The sequence below is a fragment of the Euprymna scolopes genome, chromosome 37 (genome assembly GCF_053919585.1).
Source record: "Euprymna scolopes isolate OS-2025 chromosome 37, ASM5391958v1, whole genome shotgun sequence".
Classification (NCBI taxonomy): domain Eukaryota; kingdom Metazoa; phylum Mollusca; class Cephalopoda; order Sepiida; family Sepiolidae; genus Euprymna; species Euprymna scolopes.
Window position 1 is genome coordinate 85,795,585 of NC_136518.1, and position 20,040 is coordinate 85,815,624.

At 35.2% G+C, this 20,040-nt stretch overlaps 1 protein-coding gene across 2 annotated transcripts in view; it reads right to left on the reverse strand.

The window, feature by feature from the left end:
• Window positions 1-4,341: 4,341 nt before the first annotated feature.
• Window positions 4,342-20,040, reverse strand: part of LOC145261274 (phospholipase A-2-activating protein-like) — a 62,237-nt gene continuing 46,538 nt past the window's right edge. For both annotated transcript variants that reach the window (XM_080119748.1, XM_080119750.1), the window contains exons 9-12: window positions 13,158-13,244; window positions 8,251-8,328; window positions 6,396-6,539; window positions 4,342-4,959 (exon numbers count right to left, since the gene is read on the reverse strand). In XM_080119748.1, the coding sequence (XP_079975874.1) occupies window positions 4,373-4,959; window positions 6,396-6,539; window positions 8,251-8,328; window positions 13,158-13,244 (896 nt within the window). In that variant the 3' untranslated portion in view covers window positions 4,342-4,372. The remainder of the gene's footprint in view (window positions 4,960-6,395; window positions 6,540-8,250; window positions 8,329-13,157; window positions 13,245-20,040) is intronic.

Below are 20,040 nucleotides of genomic sequence, written 5' to 3' on the forward strand. Positions count from 1 at the left end.
ATATTTGTTGTCTGAAGGGCCGAGCTTCAAAATGATACTGATCTTGTGAAAATCCGTCGCCTCTGTCAAAAGTTTTTGCAAGACATACAAACATTCATGCATTTAAACAGGTGGGATTCATATTATAGCTGGAGCAGTTTACATCTCTATTGACTTCAGTTGATTTTCTTACATGCTGTCATCTATTATGCTTATGAAACCCTAGAGCTAATTTGCTTGTCATCGCGATATGATTATCACCAAGAAAAAGAAATACACATTTTTACGTGAAAAGGCCATCGTATTATGAAGGATGAATGGTAATTGGAAAAAGCAGTGGCTGTGTATATTTGTTTGAAAGTAGCAGCAGCGACCATAGCTATCAAAGTTATGAAGCTATATTAGTTAACTAGTTATTATTAGTTAACTAGTGGATGTGTGAGGGGGGGGGGAGATAACTAGCCTTGCCCAGTTGTAAAATACACTTAAATATATTTTAATTTATGCATATTTCGTATTTATTATTACAGAGCCAATTGTCTATTGAAATATACACATATATATATATATATATATATATAGGGTGACCCAAAAACAAAAGCTAAATGGAGGCCATCTAGAACATATGCTGTAAAACAGAAAAAAAAAAAAAGCCAAAGACCCTAGTGTTTTGATGCGATGTTTTGAATATAATAAACTAGTTATGACCAAAGTTTCATTTCATTCGGACAAAACACTAAGAAATGGGGCCTAATTAGAGTTGAGCCCGTTTTTTTTTGGTCACCCTGTATATAGATAGTACTGATTTCAAAAGTAAAAAAAAAAAAGACTTGGGTGCCATCAGTTAAATTAAAACCAAAACATTCAGTGCTCTAGTCGCATTCCCTACCATTTGAGCTATCGACACATAGATGAGAAAGATTTAAAATCAAACCACTTCAAACTATGAATGAATTTGTGCATGCACAAAAGTAAAAAAATGTCGGCAAGTTGAAATGAACATTTTGCGTTTCAACTTGCCGACATTTTTTTGTACACGTTATTCATCCAAACAAAGATTTTACTAATCATAAAAAATCTTTGGCGTATGATTATTATTTTTGTCAATTTCAGTGTTACGTAATCAGTAGTTTAAGAGTTTATCAGTTAAATATTTTCACACACACATACATCTACTGCTTTATTTATATAGATAATAATAATCTATATAACTAGGGAGGGGGAGAAGGGTGGGAGAAAAGAGTGGGGGTGAGAGAGGGGGAAGAAGGGAGAGAGAAGAGGGAGAGCGTTTTTTTTTTTTAATATAATTTCATTTTTACTATTCAAACAAAAATGTATTACATTGCATTTTCGGTTTTGAAATTATATTTACTCTTATCTCATCTTTCAACTGGGAATAAATCTTTCTAGACTGAGAGCAAAAAAAAAAAAAAAAAGAAAAGATTATTACCAAGAAAAAAAAAAAATTTTTACAAAATGATCTTAATTTAATTTCTTTAAAATTTTTTGAAGTTGCCAAAGAAATGCTACCATTCATCCTTATCCGCTTTCAAGCAAATCTTTCGGATAAAAACAGGATCATCAAGCAATGTCAAGCTTAAGAAATATTTAATAATAACACATGACAAACACTGACCGAACGAGTAATTGATGGTCTACTTATTTTACTCAGATGCATTTGTGTTTGGATTCTTTAAGATATTTCAACAGCAATAAATATAATTTAACTATTTTTATTTTTCAAAGTCTGCATCCGGAACAAATAAAAAAAACAAACAGAAAAAAGAAAAAAAAAAAAAACTGAAGATAATGGACAAAGATCACATTTTAGAAAATTTTTCTCAAGTCCAATAAAGAATTGGTACAAAAGCTGTGGCGCCATCTATTGAACCATGGATTCAATTAAACATTTAATTATTAAATATTTAATTTTATATTTTTACATTCTTTAATGTATATTTAAATTTTTTTCAATTATAATATTATAATACGTATATTATAATATTAACATTTAATATGGCACAATTTGGTCAACAGCAATCATTTTTGGAATGGCGTCTTCATTGCTGCCTTTCTTTAATTATTATTATTAATAGCAAATGTCTTTAATTATTATTATTAATAGCAAATGTCTTTAATTATTATTATTAATAGCAAATGTCTTCTCCTTCAATTCACATAAAGTTTAAGCCGATCGAATGATAATGCAAATTAATCGTTGATGACCGAAAACAAAATCCTGAAATTCCGTCCGATAAATCAAAGTTTACATCTGGAAATAATTTTAGTGAAATTATCAGTTCAGATGATAACATAACAAAAGTGCTATCTACATTATCCACCCCCCCCCCCAAAAAAAGAGAAGATAATGCCTGGAGGATAGTTTCATAACAGAAAACAAACTACAGTAAAAGAAAAAAAAAAGAGAAAAAAAGAAAAAATAATTGTATTTTGCTATTAAATGACTCAAATTTATTTAGTAAATTTTTTCTTTTTTTTTTTGTTAAGTTTAATATTTAAGCTAAAAGCCAAATAAGGAACACAAACTCTTACTGAAAGAATAAGAGTTCTTTCCCTTCATTGACTTTTCTTTTTAGGCACTTACTTGAGAATGTCCCCATATTAATCTGTTGCACCAAATTTAGTCAATAAATTGTAGTGGAATATTGTTGTTCCATGTTATTGGTAATAAATTCACAAAAGAAAATTGATGAGTTAGAATTTAAGTTTAATTTGTCAGTTTAAATGCTATTTAGGTCATACTTTTAATTTACTTTATATATATGTATTAGTAGGTTACCTGGCACTGCCCGGAACAAAAGTATGACTTTTCTCTTAAAACTTCTACCACCACCTCTTTCTTCTCTGACAATCCCTATATCTGGACACACACACACACACAGAATTTGTTTTTATAAATTATTATAGAAATGAGTCAGCATAACAGAATTAACTTCCGATTAAAAAAACAGAATTACTTCCCTTTAGTTAGTACATAAGCTGCTTGGAAAAACGACTCCTCCTCCCTAAATATTAGACAATATTCATCCGGAGCAACATCAATCAAGAAAATACCAACTTTGTATTTGTTTTGTCGCCTTTAAGTTTTAGCAAGCCATACATACACAGACAACTGCCTATATATATATATCCTTCACTCTTGAGATTCTTAAATGCCGGAAAGCTTTTTACTCTGGAAGTTTCTTCCCTCAAACAGCTAGACTTTGGAATTCTTTTCCTGCTGCCTGCTTGCACTGATATGCAGAAGTTTAAATGTAACGTAAACCAACATCTTGTTAATCTTTTCTAGGCATGGTCCCAAATAGTAGCCCCTTACGTCCAAGTGGCGAAATACCTTGTTATGGGTGAACACGAGTACAAAAAAAAAATTGCATTCTTAGTATCGACCATACAAACCTCCAGTTAGTTGTCGGTTAGAACTGATTATTACCGAGTACTTTTATCCATTGCATCATGGGTCCTTGTGGAATGAGAGCAAACTACTTTCATGTATTAAATAAAGGGTTTCATATGAAATTCCATACGGATTCCAGAGTTCAACAAGTTGCATCAGAAAAAGGCTGGAGGTTACATCAGCCGATACGTAAGAATACAATCAAAGATGAGAACAGATTGAATGTTATTTTTTATGAAAACCTTGTTAATTTGGAGAATCAGGAATTTGCCGTTCTTTGCATCGGTTCTATTTGGTTAATAGTCCTCAAGATTCCTACGTCATGGAATTGGCCGAGAATACCATCATCTAAAGATAAAGATAAAGTTGTGGCAGAACTAAACTGTGTTACCTAGTTATAGACTATTCCACACTCAACGAATACCAGAAAACCAAGCCGTAAGGTGGAAGTCGATATCCGGTGAACCACCCTAGGTCGGTCGTCGGTTAGACAAACTACCCACTTGTTTGTAATACATGTTACCTTATTCTGGCGTTTTGATTTTCTTATAACCCTTTAACATGTTACCTTATTCTGGCGTTTTGATTTTCTTATAACCCTTTAACAGGGCTATAACAATAATCAATGGTTTTCTTTGTTATTTTTAAGCTTTAACAAGATTTTCAATTCTAACAAACTGTGAAATTGATCAGGGTTAAAAAAATTTACTACTAATAGCCTTACCGTAAATTGATAACATCTCCAGAGACGACGTTTTAAAATGACTACGATCAACTGAATTGGACCTTCAATATTATTCTTTCACTTTTCGATATATGCTGATAGCAAGGAATATGAAGAGTGAAACTGTTTTGTATTTTTTTCTTTTCTTTAGAGCTTGTATCCGGAACAGATTTTAAAAAAAAAAAAGTAAAAAAAAAAAAAAGTAAAAAAAAAGAAAAAAAAGTTAACCTTTGAGATGAGAGATATATTGCATTTCAAGAAGTCTTCAAGACATCCATTAAAGAGCTGGCACAAGCGCTAACCTTTTCAATATTTTGTCCGTCATCCATAAAATCCTTGATATATTTTTCCAAACATAAAGATTGTCCTATTGCTACGGCAACCTCATCCTCATGAACTAAATTTCCCAGCATCACCAGAAGGCGGAAGATGGCCTCTTGATCCAGATTCCCTTGCTCAAGAAGTTGCTTTGCGATGGTCATGCACTGGGATTTGCCTTCAGTATCGGTATTCTTGCAGAACGCCACAGAATAGTTCAAGAGAAGTGTTGCAACAGCCACCTGGATGCTCTTGGGCGCACCAATGCTGACGTTTGTCAGTGCTGGCAGGATGACATCCTTTTCATCGAAGCAAGCTTCCTCGCTACATTTTTGGGCAAACATGTTGCAGAGGATGCGGAGGGAGAGCAACTTGTTGGCAGTGGATGCCGAGGTAGGCACACAGATGAATTGCATGAGAAAATCCAAGAGTTCCTTACTGCTTCCATTGGAACAGAAGTATTCATTCGTCTGTGGGTACTTGATTGAAATTCTTAGGATATCCAAAGCAGGAAAGATATATTCTGGAATTAAAAAAAACAAATTATATATACATATATATATATATAATCACTGAATATTGCAATAACTAATAGACTCATATGCATGTTTGAAATAAAATTGAAGACATATCTGAGGAAGGAATTTTTCCCAAAATATACAACGTGGAACTTTTATCAGACCATGCTGACACAGGTAAGAACACAATTCAATGTTTAAAGTATTAAAAAAAAATAAATAAATACATATGAGCTTCAATCCCTTGTCAAACTTTCACAAAAAAACACTCGTCTAGCTGAAACCACTATCAATAATTTCCCCCACTCTTTATTTGTGCCTAAACCTAAAAATAGATTCCATGAACAAAGCTTCTTTCTTAGAACTGCACGCCTGCGGAACTCTCTCTTGTTTGCCTGCTTTCTAACTGACTACAATTTGGTCGTCTTCAAGTTCAACTTGTGCTTAATGAGCCGTCCCGTTAAGTAATTCAATTTACCAAATTTCCACAACTAACGATCATGACAATATTGTCCTATTGACCACTGTGCACTCATAAACCGTTATCCTCGAGTAGCCTCCGGGCCTTGATAAGTGGGGACTCCTTTGTAAAAAAATAATTGTATTGATAAAAGGTGAATCTGCATAGCAAGTTTCACGATTATATGTCATAATTTGATTTCAGTTGTGTTGATCCGCTACACTTCTGCACTGTATTGCATTTTTCGAAATTATATACACACCAGACAATGCTTCAATCAAACTACATTAAATTTTTAAAAACAAAATACAATCTAAACCATTTTTTGTGGTCATTGTATGCCCAGGAGTTGGCTAGAGTGAAGTAGATACCAAGATGAACTGCCGACTTTGGCAGTGCCAGGTTCAAATCCTGGCAGTTCCACAGTATTTCGGTTTGAGTTTTACGTTCAACACAAGAGAGACATCAGATAAAACAAATTACTTTATCATAATGTTTTATTGCAAATGTGTTTACGTAAGATATTTGTGTGCTCACTTATTCTTCTTATCTTTTGAAAGTAATCTCTGATGATATTCTGTGCAGGAACTCCTAGTGAGTACAAATGATATCAACTATCGAGAACAATAAAAATTTCACAATTGTATTCTTGTAAAAGTCTGTGACATATCTACATTCTATGGACATCCGGCACAAACCCAGACCCTGCGATATTATTATGCTATCTTTGGACACAACAGATACTACAATTTGATCCTAGACCAAGAATGTGTATTTTAGCTAGAGTTTCATATTTTATAAAAAAACAGCAACATCAGATGAAATTTTTAAAAATTACTTTTTTCTTCGGCAACATACGAACATTAAATCGTTTTCGCTAATTATATAAATAATCCAAATTATCCTTAGCTTAAAAATTGTGCAACAGAAAAAAAAAAAAAAAAAACTAAAAAATATTGTCATTTATTTTCAAATCAATACCTTTTGGCCATTTCAACAATTGCTTCAAAGTCAGCAAGCTGCATGCAGTTTCTTTGCCAGCAATTAATTCTGACAATCCAGAGAAGACGGATTTCTGTACTTGAAAAGGAGGAGCAACTTTCTGGTTGAAATCGCTTAATTTATCTAAATAAAAAAATAAATAAAAATAAAAAATTTATTTGATTTAATAAATCAATAAACTTTACCCCCCCCCCCAAACAAGAGTCATTAAAAATGTAAAAAAAATTAAATAAAAATGAAATTTTAAAAACTATAATATTATATAAAATATATAAATATAATCTATAATATAAATCTCACCTGTCTGTCTAAATATTTGTATGTTTGTATGTATATACGTTTGTATGTCTGCCTAAAACTTTCGACAGAGGCGACGGATTTTCACAAGATTGGTCTCGTTTTGAAGCTCGCCCCTTCGGACGACAAATATCGAAAAATTTGCTAAAAACATTAATTCCTTCACCCTTAACTGGGCAAATTTCTATAAAGAGAGAATCGCTTTTTTCGTCGACATTTTCAAAAGTCATCCTCTCTTTTCAATTGACTAGCCTTAATTTAAACCTTTGCCACTTTCAGTTTGGCGATGGGTGCAACGGCAAAGGCGTCATTTTTTTTTTTTTTTCACATTCTTTTCCTCCTTTGCTGTACGGGTTCAAGCCTGCCTACCTGACAAAGTATATTTGTGTGAAATTAAAAAAAAAAAAAAAAAAAGTCGACCCAGCTGTTTTGGAGCCCATAGTTTGTGACACAACACAACAAATACATCTTCAGATATTGTACTGGTATTTTATATATATGTATGTATATATATATCAATCATAAAGTCATCCGCAGAAAATGATTTGGGCATTTCATAACTCATCAGTGTAACTAAACATAGCATCAACCCCAAGATTTGAAACCCAAATACAAACACTAACTACCATCTGTGACCATTGGTATCCAATTCTCTACACACTGAGCTAATGAACTTGCTTCTGTGAACGAAAGAGATTATATTGTTTTTAAGTTAATTTTATTCATTTGTTTACATTTTTATAAAATATATATTTTTAAAATTATGTTATCAGATGTGACTAATAATTTTACGTTATGGAGGGGGAGGAGTGTCGTTCCAGTAAATTTAGAAACATTAAACTTCAACTTTTAAAAATCGTTCTTGTTTATTTATTCAATCTAGAAGTAAAATAAAAAGATTTTCTTTCCTTTACAAAAAAAAAAAAAAAAAGCTAAAAAATTCAATAATTTTTAAAGATCATTTTAACCAAATGTATACAGCACAATCACATTGACATACCAGTTTTCACCAGATCACTGAAGTCAAACAACGATGAACCTGGCCAGTACCAGATGGGTGACCATTTAGGAAGAGTAGGTGCTGTATGTACCAGGCCGAGTTGTAGAAATTTCCAGGTTGGTATCTGGGGATGCATTTAACTCACGGAAGGAGATACTCCTCTCGAATCAAGACGGAAAGCAACAGGAAACTACCGTCTTTACTTATCTTCCCGAGATTACCATGGCTCAGCAATTTGGAGAGCCGTGGTTGTCAACACTGTGAAAAAAGAAGGCATTTAACTAAAACATTAAAAAAAAAAAAAAAATGTTTACAATAAAATTAATCTGATTTGTTTGAAATTTTTCACAATTGTCAAATAAAGTGTTTACTGTCAATCATTTTTGATCTTTTCCTAACCTTTTTCTCACAACTGACAATCACTTCATCACAATTAATGCTTAACCTTGAGTTGCTTTTGGCCTTGATAAGTGGTAATAGTAAAAAAAAAATAAAAACCTTTTCAAAGTCGATTATTAATTAATGAAATATACTTGCCTATGATTTGTTTTTCGTTAGCCGCATCTACAGTGAGGAAGGTCAACATGGGGAAGTAACTAGGAGCCTTAGTTTTAACTGCAAAACAAAAAAACAAAAAAAAGAAGCAAAAGTAATGAAAGTCATGACTTACATAAGCAGCAGCGCCTCAATTTATCTTGACAGGTGATGGGATCAGGGAAGGAAAAAGAAAAAAACTTTTTGTTTTTATTAGTTGTTTTGATCGGACTATTCCCATTTTGAGTTTTATTTGTGCAATGTTTTGGTCGGTGTAACCTTCAACCTTCCTCACTCAAGATGAGAACAATAGTTTGGTCAAAACAAGTAAAACTATCAGCCCTCATCTAAAAAAATTCAGAACTGTAAGAAAAACTTTTGTTTGTAGATGGCTCATTTATATACAAATGACATTAATTTGCATATGAGGGGGAATGGCGGCTATAAAAAGGACGAATTTGAAAGGACAAGCATAGAGTTTTGGACAGCAGAGAGAGAGAGAGAGAGAGAGAGAGAGAGAGAGAGAGAGAGAGAGAGAGAGAGAGAGAGAGAGAGAAACAGAACGGATGTTGAGAATTACAGTTTTAGTTAAGAAGAGTTGATATGAATTGCTACATCAGGATTGCTTGGTTGGTTGAATGTTTTTTTTTTACGGCATATCAACCTTTTTCAGGTTATTTAATGCCGAATCTAGTTATTTTGATGAATGATTTTTAATGGAGTATATTTGTTTTTTAAGTCGGATTCTATTTAACCCATAGTTGGAACCCTAACAGGTACTACCACTCCGGGTCAGAGTGGACCTGGGAGCAATGGCAATTAAAGGGTGGCTCCACACTCCCCAAGGTGCGCAAGGTGGGGCCTCACCATCGGATATAGTTTTAGGTCATATCCAGGACCGCTACATCAGGAAGAAATAATTCTAATAATTTTTTTTTCCTTTTAATTTTTTTTTTTTTTTACACATTGATGGGGTACAGAGTGGAGCAGGTGCTTATGTGATTGCAAGAATTAGGATGGAATAAGTTTTTGCTAACCAGCTAAGCATTACCAATGTTGACGAAGGGATTCATCAGTTACTAGCAGAGGCATCCGGCCTTGCCTGGTCATAAAATACGCTTAAATATAATATTGTAATTTATGCAGATTTCATATACATTTCATTAATATAGTGTCAGTTCTCTCTTGATTATTATATTGTACCCAATATATAATAGTGATTTCAAAAGCTAAAAAAAAAAAAAATATGACTTGGATGCCGTCTGCTGGAATCGTAATTAAAACCAAAACTTATGAAAAGTTCTTGGTAAAATTATTTATTACAAAATTTCAAGCAAGCAAGAATGTCTGGACAGTCCACAGAGATTTATAATTATTAAGATTTATGTACAAGGTGTGAGGATGTATTTAAGTGAAATCTGGCCAGTGAGGGTTGAGGACATGCATTGCATGGAGAGAAATGATATGAGAATGATACGATGGATGTGCAATGCGAGTCTTACAGATGGGCTTAGATTGGATGACTCCAGACGATTAAATCTGGATCATGTGTAAGGAGATTATGTGGTGTAGGATCCGTGGTGCAGTCGTTAGAATACTTGGAAAAATTCAGTTGTAAAAGTGATATTCTTCTGAAGGTTGAAGGTTCAATCTTCAGTTTGGGCGATTGAAAATACAATTGCGAATTACTATCCAGTCATGGCTGACGAAATGAAAGAATGCTACTCTTGTGAATTAAATAACGAGGTCCGTTTGAAATTTCATTTCAGAGTTTGATAAAAAGATTCTCGAGTTAAACAAGATACAAAGGATCAACTGAAACATCGTGAAAATGACACTCAAGATGAGAACAGTAGTCCAAATAATTCAAATAACATGAGTATAGGGAGAAATATACAGAACATGGGACTCTGTTGATATAGTCACGTTGAAAGAATGAATGCGAGTTCTTGGGCTAGTAGATGTAGAACAGTTGAGGTAGCAGGGTCAGTTAACTGAGGAAAGCCAAGAAAAAGATTAGAGAAAATGATAAAAATAGACTTGAGAGAAAGAGGGATAAATGCAACTCTGACAAGACGTAGGTTAGTTTGGCTATCAATTTCTTAATGTTGTCCAACACATGCCAGCACATAAAACAGATGTTAAACCGAATATAATGATTCAAGAAAGTCATTGCAGTAGAACCAATATGCAAAATAGATTGTGCATTGCCGTTGTGTAGTGCGTCCATGTTGAAAGTGTGATTGTGCCTTTCACAACACAAACCCGGGAATGCTCAGCTGTAGACAAACAGGTCGACTAATTTTGTTGCTGGTTTAGAGCAAAAATTCAAAAATTGAAATATCGAATTTCAACTAAAACTAATAGTATGTACTTAATTGTCACGTCACAGTAATGAACATATCCAAAAATTATGAAAAACAATAAGGTAGAAAAATTAATTATTCATGAAAATAGTTTTTAAAGAAAATTAGCAAAATTGGTTTTGCTAAAAAAAGAAAAAAAAAAGGAAACCGGAAAGTTTGAATGGTAACAAGAGAGGTAATTATTTTCTGAAAACTGAATTCATTAATAATTAATTTTCTATCTTATTGTTTTTGTAATTTTTGAACATGTTCATTACTGTGACATGCCAATAAAGTAGATACCATTGATTTTACTTGAAATTTAATATTTCGATGTTCACTCTAATAACGAAGAAGCACCAAACTTTGTTGAAAACAATTTCGAAAACAACCATAAATGAATTTATTTGTTGATTTTTATCATTTCCGAGTCATTTTCAGCAAGAAACAAGTATACTCAAACTTTTTTTTTGAAAACCGTCTGAAACTGTCCCCGACACCGAGAAAATGGTTAATGGCTTATCAACCCATTATAGGGCATTTCATACAGAATCTGAAAACAAATCAATAAATAATCCAGAGATGGTTTCAACGATTTCAAATAATGCAGAGGGATAAAATTATCAAAAGATAGAGAGCAGACAAAGACTGCTTGCTTAAAATATATTCACATCTAGAGAGGGAGAAAGGAAGAGGACATCTGTCCATGTTATCTCAGAAGAACGAACAAAAAGAAAAAGACTTAGTAACCATGAGTAAGTTGCTGGAATCTGTGTTAAATACAGAAGTAATCAACTATCTCAACAAAAATAACCTTCTTAGTGACACTCAATATGGTTTCCGTTCTGCTAGATCTACAGCAGATGTGCTTACAGTTATATCTCATAGGATTAGCAGATCTCTCGATGGAGGCAACCTTTCTAGGGCAATTGCTCTTGACATATCTAAGGCCTTTGATAGGGTATGGCATAAAGGTTTACTTCATAAGATCTCTAGCTATGGTATAGCTGGAAATGTCTTCTCAATTATTAAATCATTTCTTTCTGATAGGTTCATAAGAGTAGTAGTTGAGGGGCAAAAATCAGAGGCTCACAGTATTAATGCGGTGTCCCTCAGGGGTCCATCCTGGGCCCAACTCTTTTCCTGATCTACATTAATGATCTTCCAAATCACATCCTTACATCATTTGTAGACATTTATGCTGACGACACTACCATTTATGGTAGCACATCTAAGACAGTAAACGACCAAGTTCTCTCCAATTCTCTCTCCTCTGATCTTGAGCACGTAGTACAATGGGGTAAGGAGTGGCTGGTTACTTTTAATGCATCTAAAACCAAGCTTCTCTCTTTACATCATCAACATTCTGATCCACATCTGGCATCAATTGAAATGAATGGCTCTCGTCTTCAGGAGGCCTCAAGTTTTGACAAGCTTCTTGGCTTGACCATTACTCCTGATCTTAAATGGAACACGTACATCAAATCTGTTGCCAAAGCCGCTGGAAAAATGGTGGGATCTTTTTATCGATCCGGTAGATATCTCACTGCTGATGCAATTCTCTACCTATATAAGAGCCAGGTACGTCCAAGGATGGAATACTGTTGCCACATCTGGGCAGGAGCTGCTAGAAAGGACTTGTCCTACCTTGATAGAGTTCAAAATAGACTTTGTAGCCTCGTAGGAGATGTCCTTTTCTCTTCCTTGCAACCTCTATCTCACAGAAGAGATGTTGCGAGTCTGTCTCTTATGTATCATTATTTTCATGGAAAGTGTTCGACTGAGCTTCAATCTATGGTCCCCCCTCGCCAAACTTTCACAAGAAACACTTGTCTAGCTGTAAACACTATCAATAATTACCCCCACTCTTTATCTGTGCCTAAACCTAAACGTAGATTACATGAACAGAGCTTCTTTCTTAGAACTGCACGCCTGTGAAATTGTCTTCCGTTTTCCTGCTGACTACAATATGGTTGTCTTCAAGTCTAACGCGTAAATAAGTTCTTGATGAGTCGTTCCATATAAGTTATCAAATTTACCAAATTTTCATTACTAATGATTACTATATTGTCCAATTTCTATTGTACACTCTTTAACCCTTATCCTTGAGTGGCCTCTTGGCCTTGATAAAAAAACAAAACAAAAAAAACCCATTAACTTACACAATCAGTACATATGTAAAACTATGCTTATGCTAGATTTGCCCTGTCTGTATATTGGATGTATTAGAGAATAAGCCGAGCATGTGCAATCTCCCCCTCTCCACAAGTGAAAAATTTACTGCCACCATGACTAATGTTAGTGCAAAATTAAAAAAAATATTCAAGAATGGTTATTGAAAAAAGTGCGAACAAATGAACAGAAGTGAATTACTAGGTCCAATCCCATCCTTTGTCGGGGGATCAACAAACATTGTCCTCTATATGAAGGGGAGTGTTAGATTGGTTGGTTTAGTCATGTGACAAGTCAGAATTTGAAGATAATTGCAATATGTGATCAGTAGGAGAAAGACCTTGAATCATTTATAAAGAAAAATGATTGTAAAATATATTCTGGACAACATACCAATTGGTTCTGCAGCTTTTGGAGGAAAATCATTCCGAGCAGCGACATTGTTGGCTGATACGTTACCAGGTATGTAACGTGAAGTTCCTAGAAGGTAAAGAAAGACCATATATAAGAAAAAAACACGAGAAAAACGAAATAATAATAATAAAAAAAACACATTCGTTTTATCAGTAAAAGCTTTCTAGCCACCATTTTTGGCAATATTAAGGTCAAGGGAGATAATTCAGACTTTAATTCAAGCAAATCAGATTTTTTCTTCTCTCAATGTCAATATTGTGTAAATTGAATTTTAAGTTAAAATTTTTTTTAAGCATTTATTTAAGAATCTAAAATGAACTTAGTTTCAACAATATACATTTTCTTCAGGCATAGAAATAGTTTTGTCTTTTTCCTTCCAGGTGTTATGGTATCACTAGAAAAGCAAAATCCAAACAGACACTGCTTTTTTAATGACGTATTTAATAAGATTTCTTCATCATCTGTTTCATTAATTAATTAAGCATCTTCTCTGTACTTGGCTGACTAAATTGTAATTTCTCTGCAGCTTTCATTTTTTTTTTTTTCATTTTTTTTTTCATTTTTTTTCTTTTTTTTTTTCAATTTTTTTTTTTCATTTTTTTCAATTTTTTTTTTTTTCATTTTTTCTTCTTTTTTTTCAATTTTTTTCAATTCATTCTTAACATTTTTATCGCTTCCACATGTGGTCAAAGGTTCATAATAATATCCAGAAATAATTCACCGCAATTGTTTTTTTTAATGAAATCACCCCCAGACAAAGCGTGAAGCCACTTAATATAAGGAGCGAACGGGAATGAAAGATGATTATCACAAAGATGGGAGATGATGCCACTTGACCTTAGTTTTGAAAAGACCAAAGTTTAAAGTAGAGGGAAAACAGTCAGCAGGAACAGAGTTCCACAAATCTGTAGTTTTTGCAAAGAAGCTACTGGAATATGAAGCTGTATTACAATGAAATATTAAAACAACAAATTGACGAAGACGACTAAACCAAAGAATCAAACAAGCTAGAACAAAGGAAGCAGGAAATAGATCAGACAATTCTGAAGAACACATGGCATAACATGATGTTTTTATAGAAAAGACTGAGACTGACAACATTACATCTATGAAAGAGAGGTTGCAGAGAATTTTTGCTTCATTCCAAACATTTCAAGTGAGTCATTGCAAAATCCAAAATTGTATTCGTCTTCATTTTTTATCGAGAAACATTGGAAAATCTTAATCGAGGACATCAACATTGATATCAACTCTTTTTCCACAAAGCATGTGTGGTCACATGACATGATACAGAGACGGTAAGTCATCACCATTACCAAACCTAAATGTGATTTTTTTTTTTTTTTTTTACAAGGTGGTCACCACTTGATGTATCTCTTTTTTGTTTCTATCCTGTCCTGCACTACTTGAGGTAAAGTGTCAAGATAATACTAATACCAAGTCTGGCCACAAACTTTACAGGAACAACAAATGAGTGCTCCAATAATCTGTCCCAGCAACATTGTCCCTGGAATTTGTACTCGCTGGTTGGTTCATAAGCACAAGGTTTACTTCATGCACAAAATCTATTTCTTGTTTTGCATCTTGGCACTTTCTTGCCTAATGAAGAATGGAACCACAAATAGAAGGCCTGCCATCAAGTCTGGGTGTTTTTTTTTGTTTTTTTTTTACTGTGAGATTATACTGAATCTACAGGGTGGAATGAAAAAGTTGTCACCCTACCGAAAACAACACTACAACTTTATTTCAAAACTTTTATTGAAAAAATAAATTCAGATAACTTGATTATGTAGTAGAGCTGACATCTATTCAATGTAACAGCTCTCTGCCTCAATCATCGCCTTGATATGGGTCCGGAAGTGCGAACATGCCTTATCCACAAACGCGGCGGGAGCTCAGTGAATACTCAGCAGCTGGTCATGATCAGTCTAGTTTTAGTGGTGTGGGAGGTCATGTTGGTGATGTTCTCAACATATAACCAAACTAAGTAGTCCAGCGGGTTCAGGTTGGGAGACAAGGAACGGGGTAATGAGAGAAGGGTACAAAATCGTAGCACTCCTGAAGCCAAGTCTGGGTCTCTTTGGACTTGTGGGACAGCGTCGAGTCCTGCTGCCACACCCAGGGTCTGCTAGTGGCCAGCTGATTGCACCAGGGGATCACCACACTCTTCAGCACATCCAGGTACACTTTGGTGTTGATTTTCAAGCTAACTTTGAAGATGTGAGGTGACATGATGTGGCCTTCACTTGAAACCACATCAGAGACCATAACTGTGGCCGTGCTGCTTGTAAAGGCATCTCTTTTGATCAAACAAAATATGGAAATCACCAGAAACACATTCATTGTCAAAATCATCTGTAACTTCCATTTGCCTCTCATTGTCATCGGACAGGTTGGCATGTTTTCAGGCAACATGATCCAATTCCATCATCGATTGAAATATGCTTTGGTTTTTCAATCGGCTCATATATACCATTAAGGCAATCAAGTGAGGTCTCATATAAAGCTGTCATCCCATCTTCATCATTCAATGTTTTTAAATACATCTCCATCATTAAATGTTTTTAAATACATCTCCAAAACTGTTTCCCATACATACATTTTTGATTTTTCAACACGTGCAGCCATCACCAAGAATCACTTTTTTCTGGGTCCAGTGTAGCTGAAATAGACATTTTTGAAGTGATAATGTTAGGAAGTTCTTGAAAATTCCAAGAACTCTCAAGAACTATGTTCTGCTACCAGAATTGTTAGTCTTTTCTCCTTCAGCTGGTTTCATAAAAGATGCTCTTTATTAAAAAAAAAGAAAAAAAGAAAAAAAAAGAAAAAAAAGAAAAAAAAGAAAAAAAGAAAAAAAAAGAAAAAAAAGAAAAAAAGAAAAAAAAAGAAAAAAAAAGAAAAAAAAGAAAAAGAGAAAAAAAAGAAAAAGAAAAGAAAAAAGAAAAAAAAGAAGAAGAAAAGAAAAAAGAAAATCCAGTTTTTATACAAAAAACACTACTGCCTATTGAAATTAACTGCTAGCTAGAGCCATCTAGCTTTAGACTGCGTAGACAACCAATCTGCAAAGGGGAGATAACTCAATTGACTATTATTATCATCATTAATAATATGTGCCTTTTATTACGTGTCTATGTATCCATGCCTACGTATGTGGTTTTGTCACCTCTAGTGTGTGTGTGTGTGTGTATATATATACATACACGAATAAAGTTCACAATACCTTTTTTTCTGTTATCTTGGTCTTCTCTTTGGGATGTGATTCTTCCCATCACTGGTTGATGCTGCAAGGAATATCTCAGACGAAAACATAACACCGATTTTCTGGCATAGATCACTTTATTCGTCTACAAGTGAACGGGGAGGAGAAGCCATCGCATTGTTGACGCCTTTTATTTTTTTTGCGTTTCTTTCTTCAACGCATTTTCGTGTCTCCCCAACACGTCTGCTTCGCCCAAAATTGAAATGTACTTGCATGTGCGTGAAAAGATATCTTTCTTTCATGTTCTCTCTCTTTCTTTCTTTCTTTCTTTCCACGTTTCCTTTCACACGAACCAAATGACATTTCAGGTGACACCGCTGACCCTATCTCCAGCGTTTGACATATGTCAACACTTAACCCTTTGAACTATTTTTGCACTAACCAACCTGCACAGCAAACTCACAATTTCCAACATGCCGGCATAACCTGGGATACACTATAAATAAACTGTAAATATATCCTGAATCAGCAGGATAACTACATTTTACAAAATAACACTATAAACAATTTTTTTGTATTGGGGTGTAAAAACACCCTATGGGACTAACCATGTTTGGAACACCCAGGTGACATAGCATTAATGCTATGAAATTAACTCCGTTGAATAAAAAAGTTTGAGTGACAATGAAATCACATGACACCGAGGAAGAAATAATTCTGCTCTTTTCAGCGTTTCCTAGCCGGTTTTTTTTTACACAAAGAAGTCACCACTTATCAAGGCCCGGAAGCTATTTGAGGATAGGGGTTAATGAGTGTACAGTCGTCAAAGGGAAAACGTAGTAATCGTTAGTAGTGGAAATTTGGTAAATTGGATTACTTAAGCGGATGGCTCATCAAAAACTTGTTCATGTTGGACTTGAAGTCGACCATATTGCAGTCAGTTGGAAAGCAGAAAAACGGAAGAGAGTTCCACAGGTGTGCAGTTCTAAGAAAGAAGCTTTGTTCATGGAATTCACGTTTTGGTTTAAGCACAGATAAAGAGTGGGGGAAATTATTGATAGTGGTTTCAGCTAGATAAGTGTTTTTCGTGAAGGGGGGGACCATAGATTGGAGCTCAGACGAGCACTTGCCATGAAAATAACAATAAAGCAGAGACAAGCTCACAAGTCTCTTCTGTGGGAAAGAAGTTGCAAGGAAGAGAAAAGGGCATCCCCCACTAAGCTACGAAGTCTATTTTGAACTCTGTCAAGGCAGGATAATGTGCTTCTAGCAGCTCTTGCCCAGATGTGGCAACAGTACTCCATCCTTGGGACGTACTTGGCTCTTATATAGGTAGAGAATTGCATCAGCAGTTAGATATCTACTGGAGCGGTAGAATAATCCCGTCATTTTTCCAACAGCCTTAGCAATGGATTTGCCATTTCAGATCAGGAGTAAAGGTCAGGCCTAGAGATTTGTCAAAACATGGAGCCTCCCCAAGATGAGATTGATGATATGAGTGTGGCACACAACCTAATGATTGTACGGCACATATGCCGATTATATTTATCGATCGCACATACAAGTAACCCGTTTCTCTGATTTTCTCAGAGTCTATTCCTTTCTAATCAATAAATTTTCTTATGAATTAACATCTGTGTCTAAGAGAACTGCCAAGTTCCTGACAAAGTATGTATGAGATTATACACACTCTGGCAAGTGAAAACTTAAATATATCATCATCATCAAATGGTATCCTGCCTAGTACAGGCATTGACGGCTATGGCTCTCCATCTATCACTCTTCCTCGGGGCATTCATCAATTCATTGTTGCTCATCATTTTTGATGTTGCCCAGGTGTTCAGACTGTCAATGTTTCTTACTGTCGTCCTCTGCTTCTTCTACCCACGATCTTTCCTATCAAACTAATCTGCTCTATTCCGATTTTTTCTTTTTATATGAACCTCATTTGTTTTTTTCGTACTGTTCTTAATAGAGATCTTTCTGTGTTTGCCATTTCTAATGCCTCTTTTCTGTCCAGGATATCTTCAAAATTATCAAGAACCAAGTTTCAGTTGCTGCTAGTCTCTTCCTTGTGCTGTTGATTATTGTCCAGCACTCACAATCGTATAAAAGAACAGACCATACATATAGTAATTGTCTGTATTTTTGAGATGAGGTGTTTTCATTGATCGAGATTGTCGGACTGACTTTCTCATCTTGGTTGTTATTGTCACAACGTTTCGGCCGTTTTGCCCTCCGGCCTTCGTCAGGTGTTTTGTATCGAACTGGGGAACCGTTTGTTAGGAGTCTCGAACCCAACCCTTTATTATTATTACGGGGGTACCGTGTTCAGACTCCAGCTAGGCTTTGGGACATAGTTGCTGATTCAATGTTTTCAATGTTACTTTTTTGACTGCCTTCATTCAGGATTGAACTCAGCACCTTTGGGTAACTGTAAACTTTGATACAACGTCTAGGACCACTCGGCCATATGTCACTAGGACAATTCTTAGTTGGTTTTTGTTAATGTTAAACCTATGTTGTTATTCAAGGTTTTCTCTCTCTATCAGAGGTGTCCAAATTGCATTCAGCTCTATGCTTGGTTTGCTCAGTAGGTTGTTATGTCCGAGCATGTGAGCTGTTTCTTTAAGTTTTCTCACTTTCCAGTGGGTCTCGCTGTTTATTATTTTTACTTCATTCCATAGGGGGCGATGGTCCCCCCTCTCCATCCAGACATGGTTGGCTATACCCGATTTTTCCGTCTCCCCTTTAGTTACTGCTTTTCGGTGTTCTTCCACCCTTACTTTAAGGGGGCGGCATGTTTCACCCTTGTAAACCTTTCTGCAACTGCATGGGATGGAGTATATGCAGTTTTTGGTCATGTTCTCATCCATGCGGGGCTTCACTCGTACCAGGTGTCGTCTGAGTGTTGACTCGCTTTTGAATACTGTCCTGATGTTGTAGGGGGCACATATTCTCTGAATCTTTTCGGAGATGCCTCGTATGTATGGTAGGCAGACCGTTGGAGGTTTTTGGGTTTCATTCTCCTCTCTTATACTATTAACACGTCTGGTGGATAGTATGCTATTGGGGTAGTTGTTACCTTCACCGGACAATACCTAAACTTCAACTCTCATCACCCATACAGTATCAAACATGGAATCGCACGCTGCTTACAACATCAAGCAGAGACAATAAGTAGCGACACCATTACATACCACCAAGAAATGGTCAGGTTGAAGAATACCCTCCGTCGTAACAACTACCCCGATAGCATACTATCCACCAGACGTGTTAATAGTATAAGAGAGGAGAATGAAACCCAAAAACCTCCAACGGTCTGCCTACCATACATACGAGGCATCTCCGAAAAGATTCAGAGAATATGTGCCCCCTACAACATCAGGACAGTATTCAAAAGCGAGTCAACACTCAGACGACACCTGGTACGAGTGAAGCCCCGCATGGATGAGAACATGACCAAAAACTGCATATACTCCATCCCATGCAGTTGCAGAAAGGTTTACAAGGGTGAAACATGCCACCCCCTTAAAGTAAGGGTGGAAGAACACCGAAAAGCAGTAACTAAAGGGGAGACGGAAAAATCGGGTATAGCCAACCATGTCTGGATGGAGAGGGGGGACCATCGCCCCCTATGGAATGAAGTAAAAATAATAAACA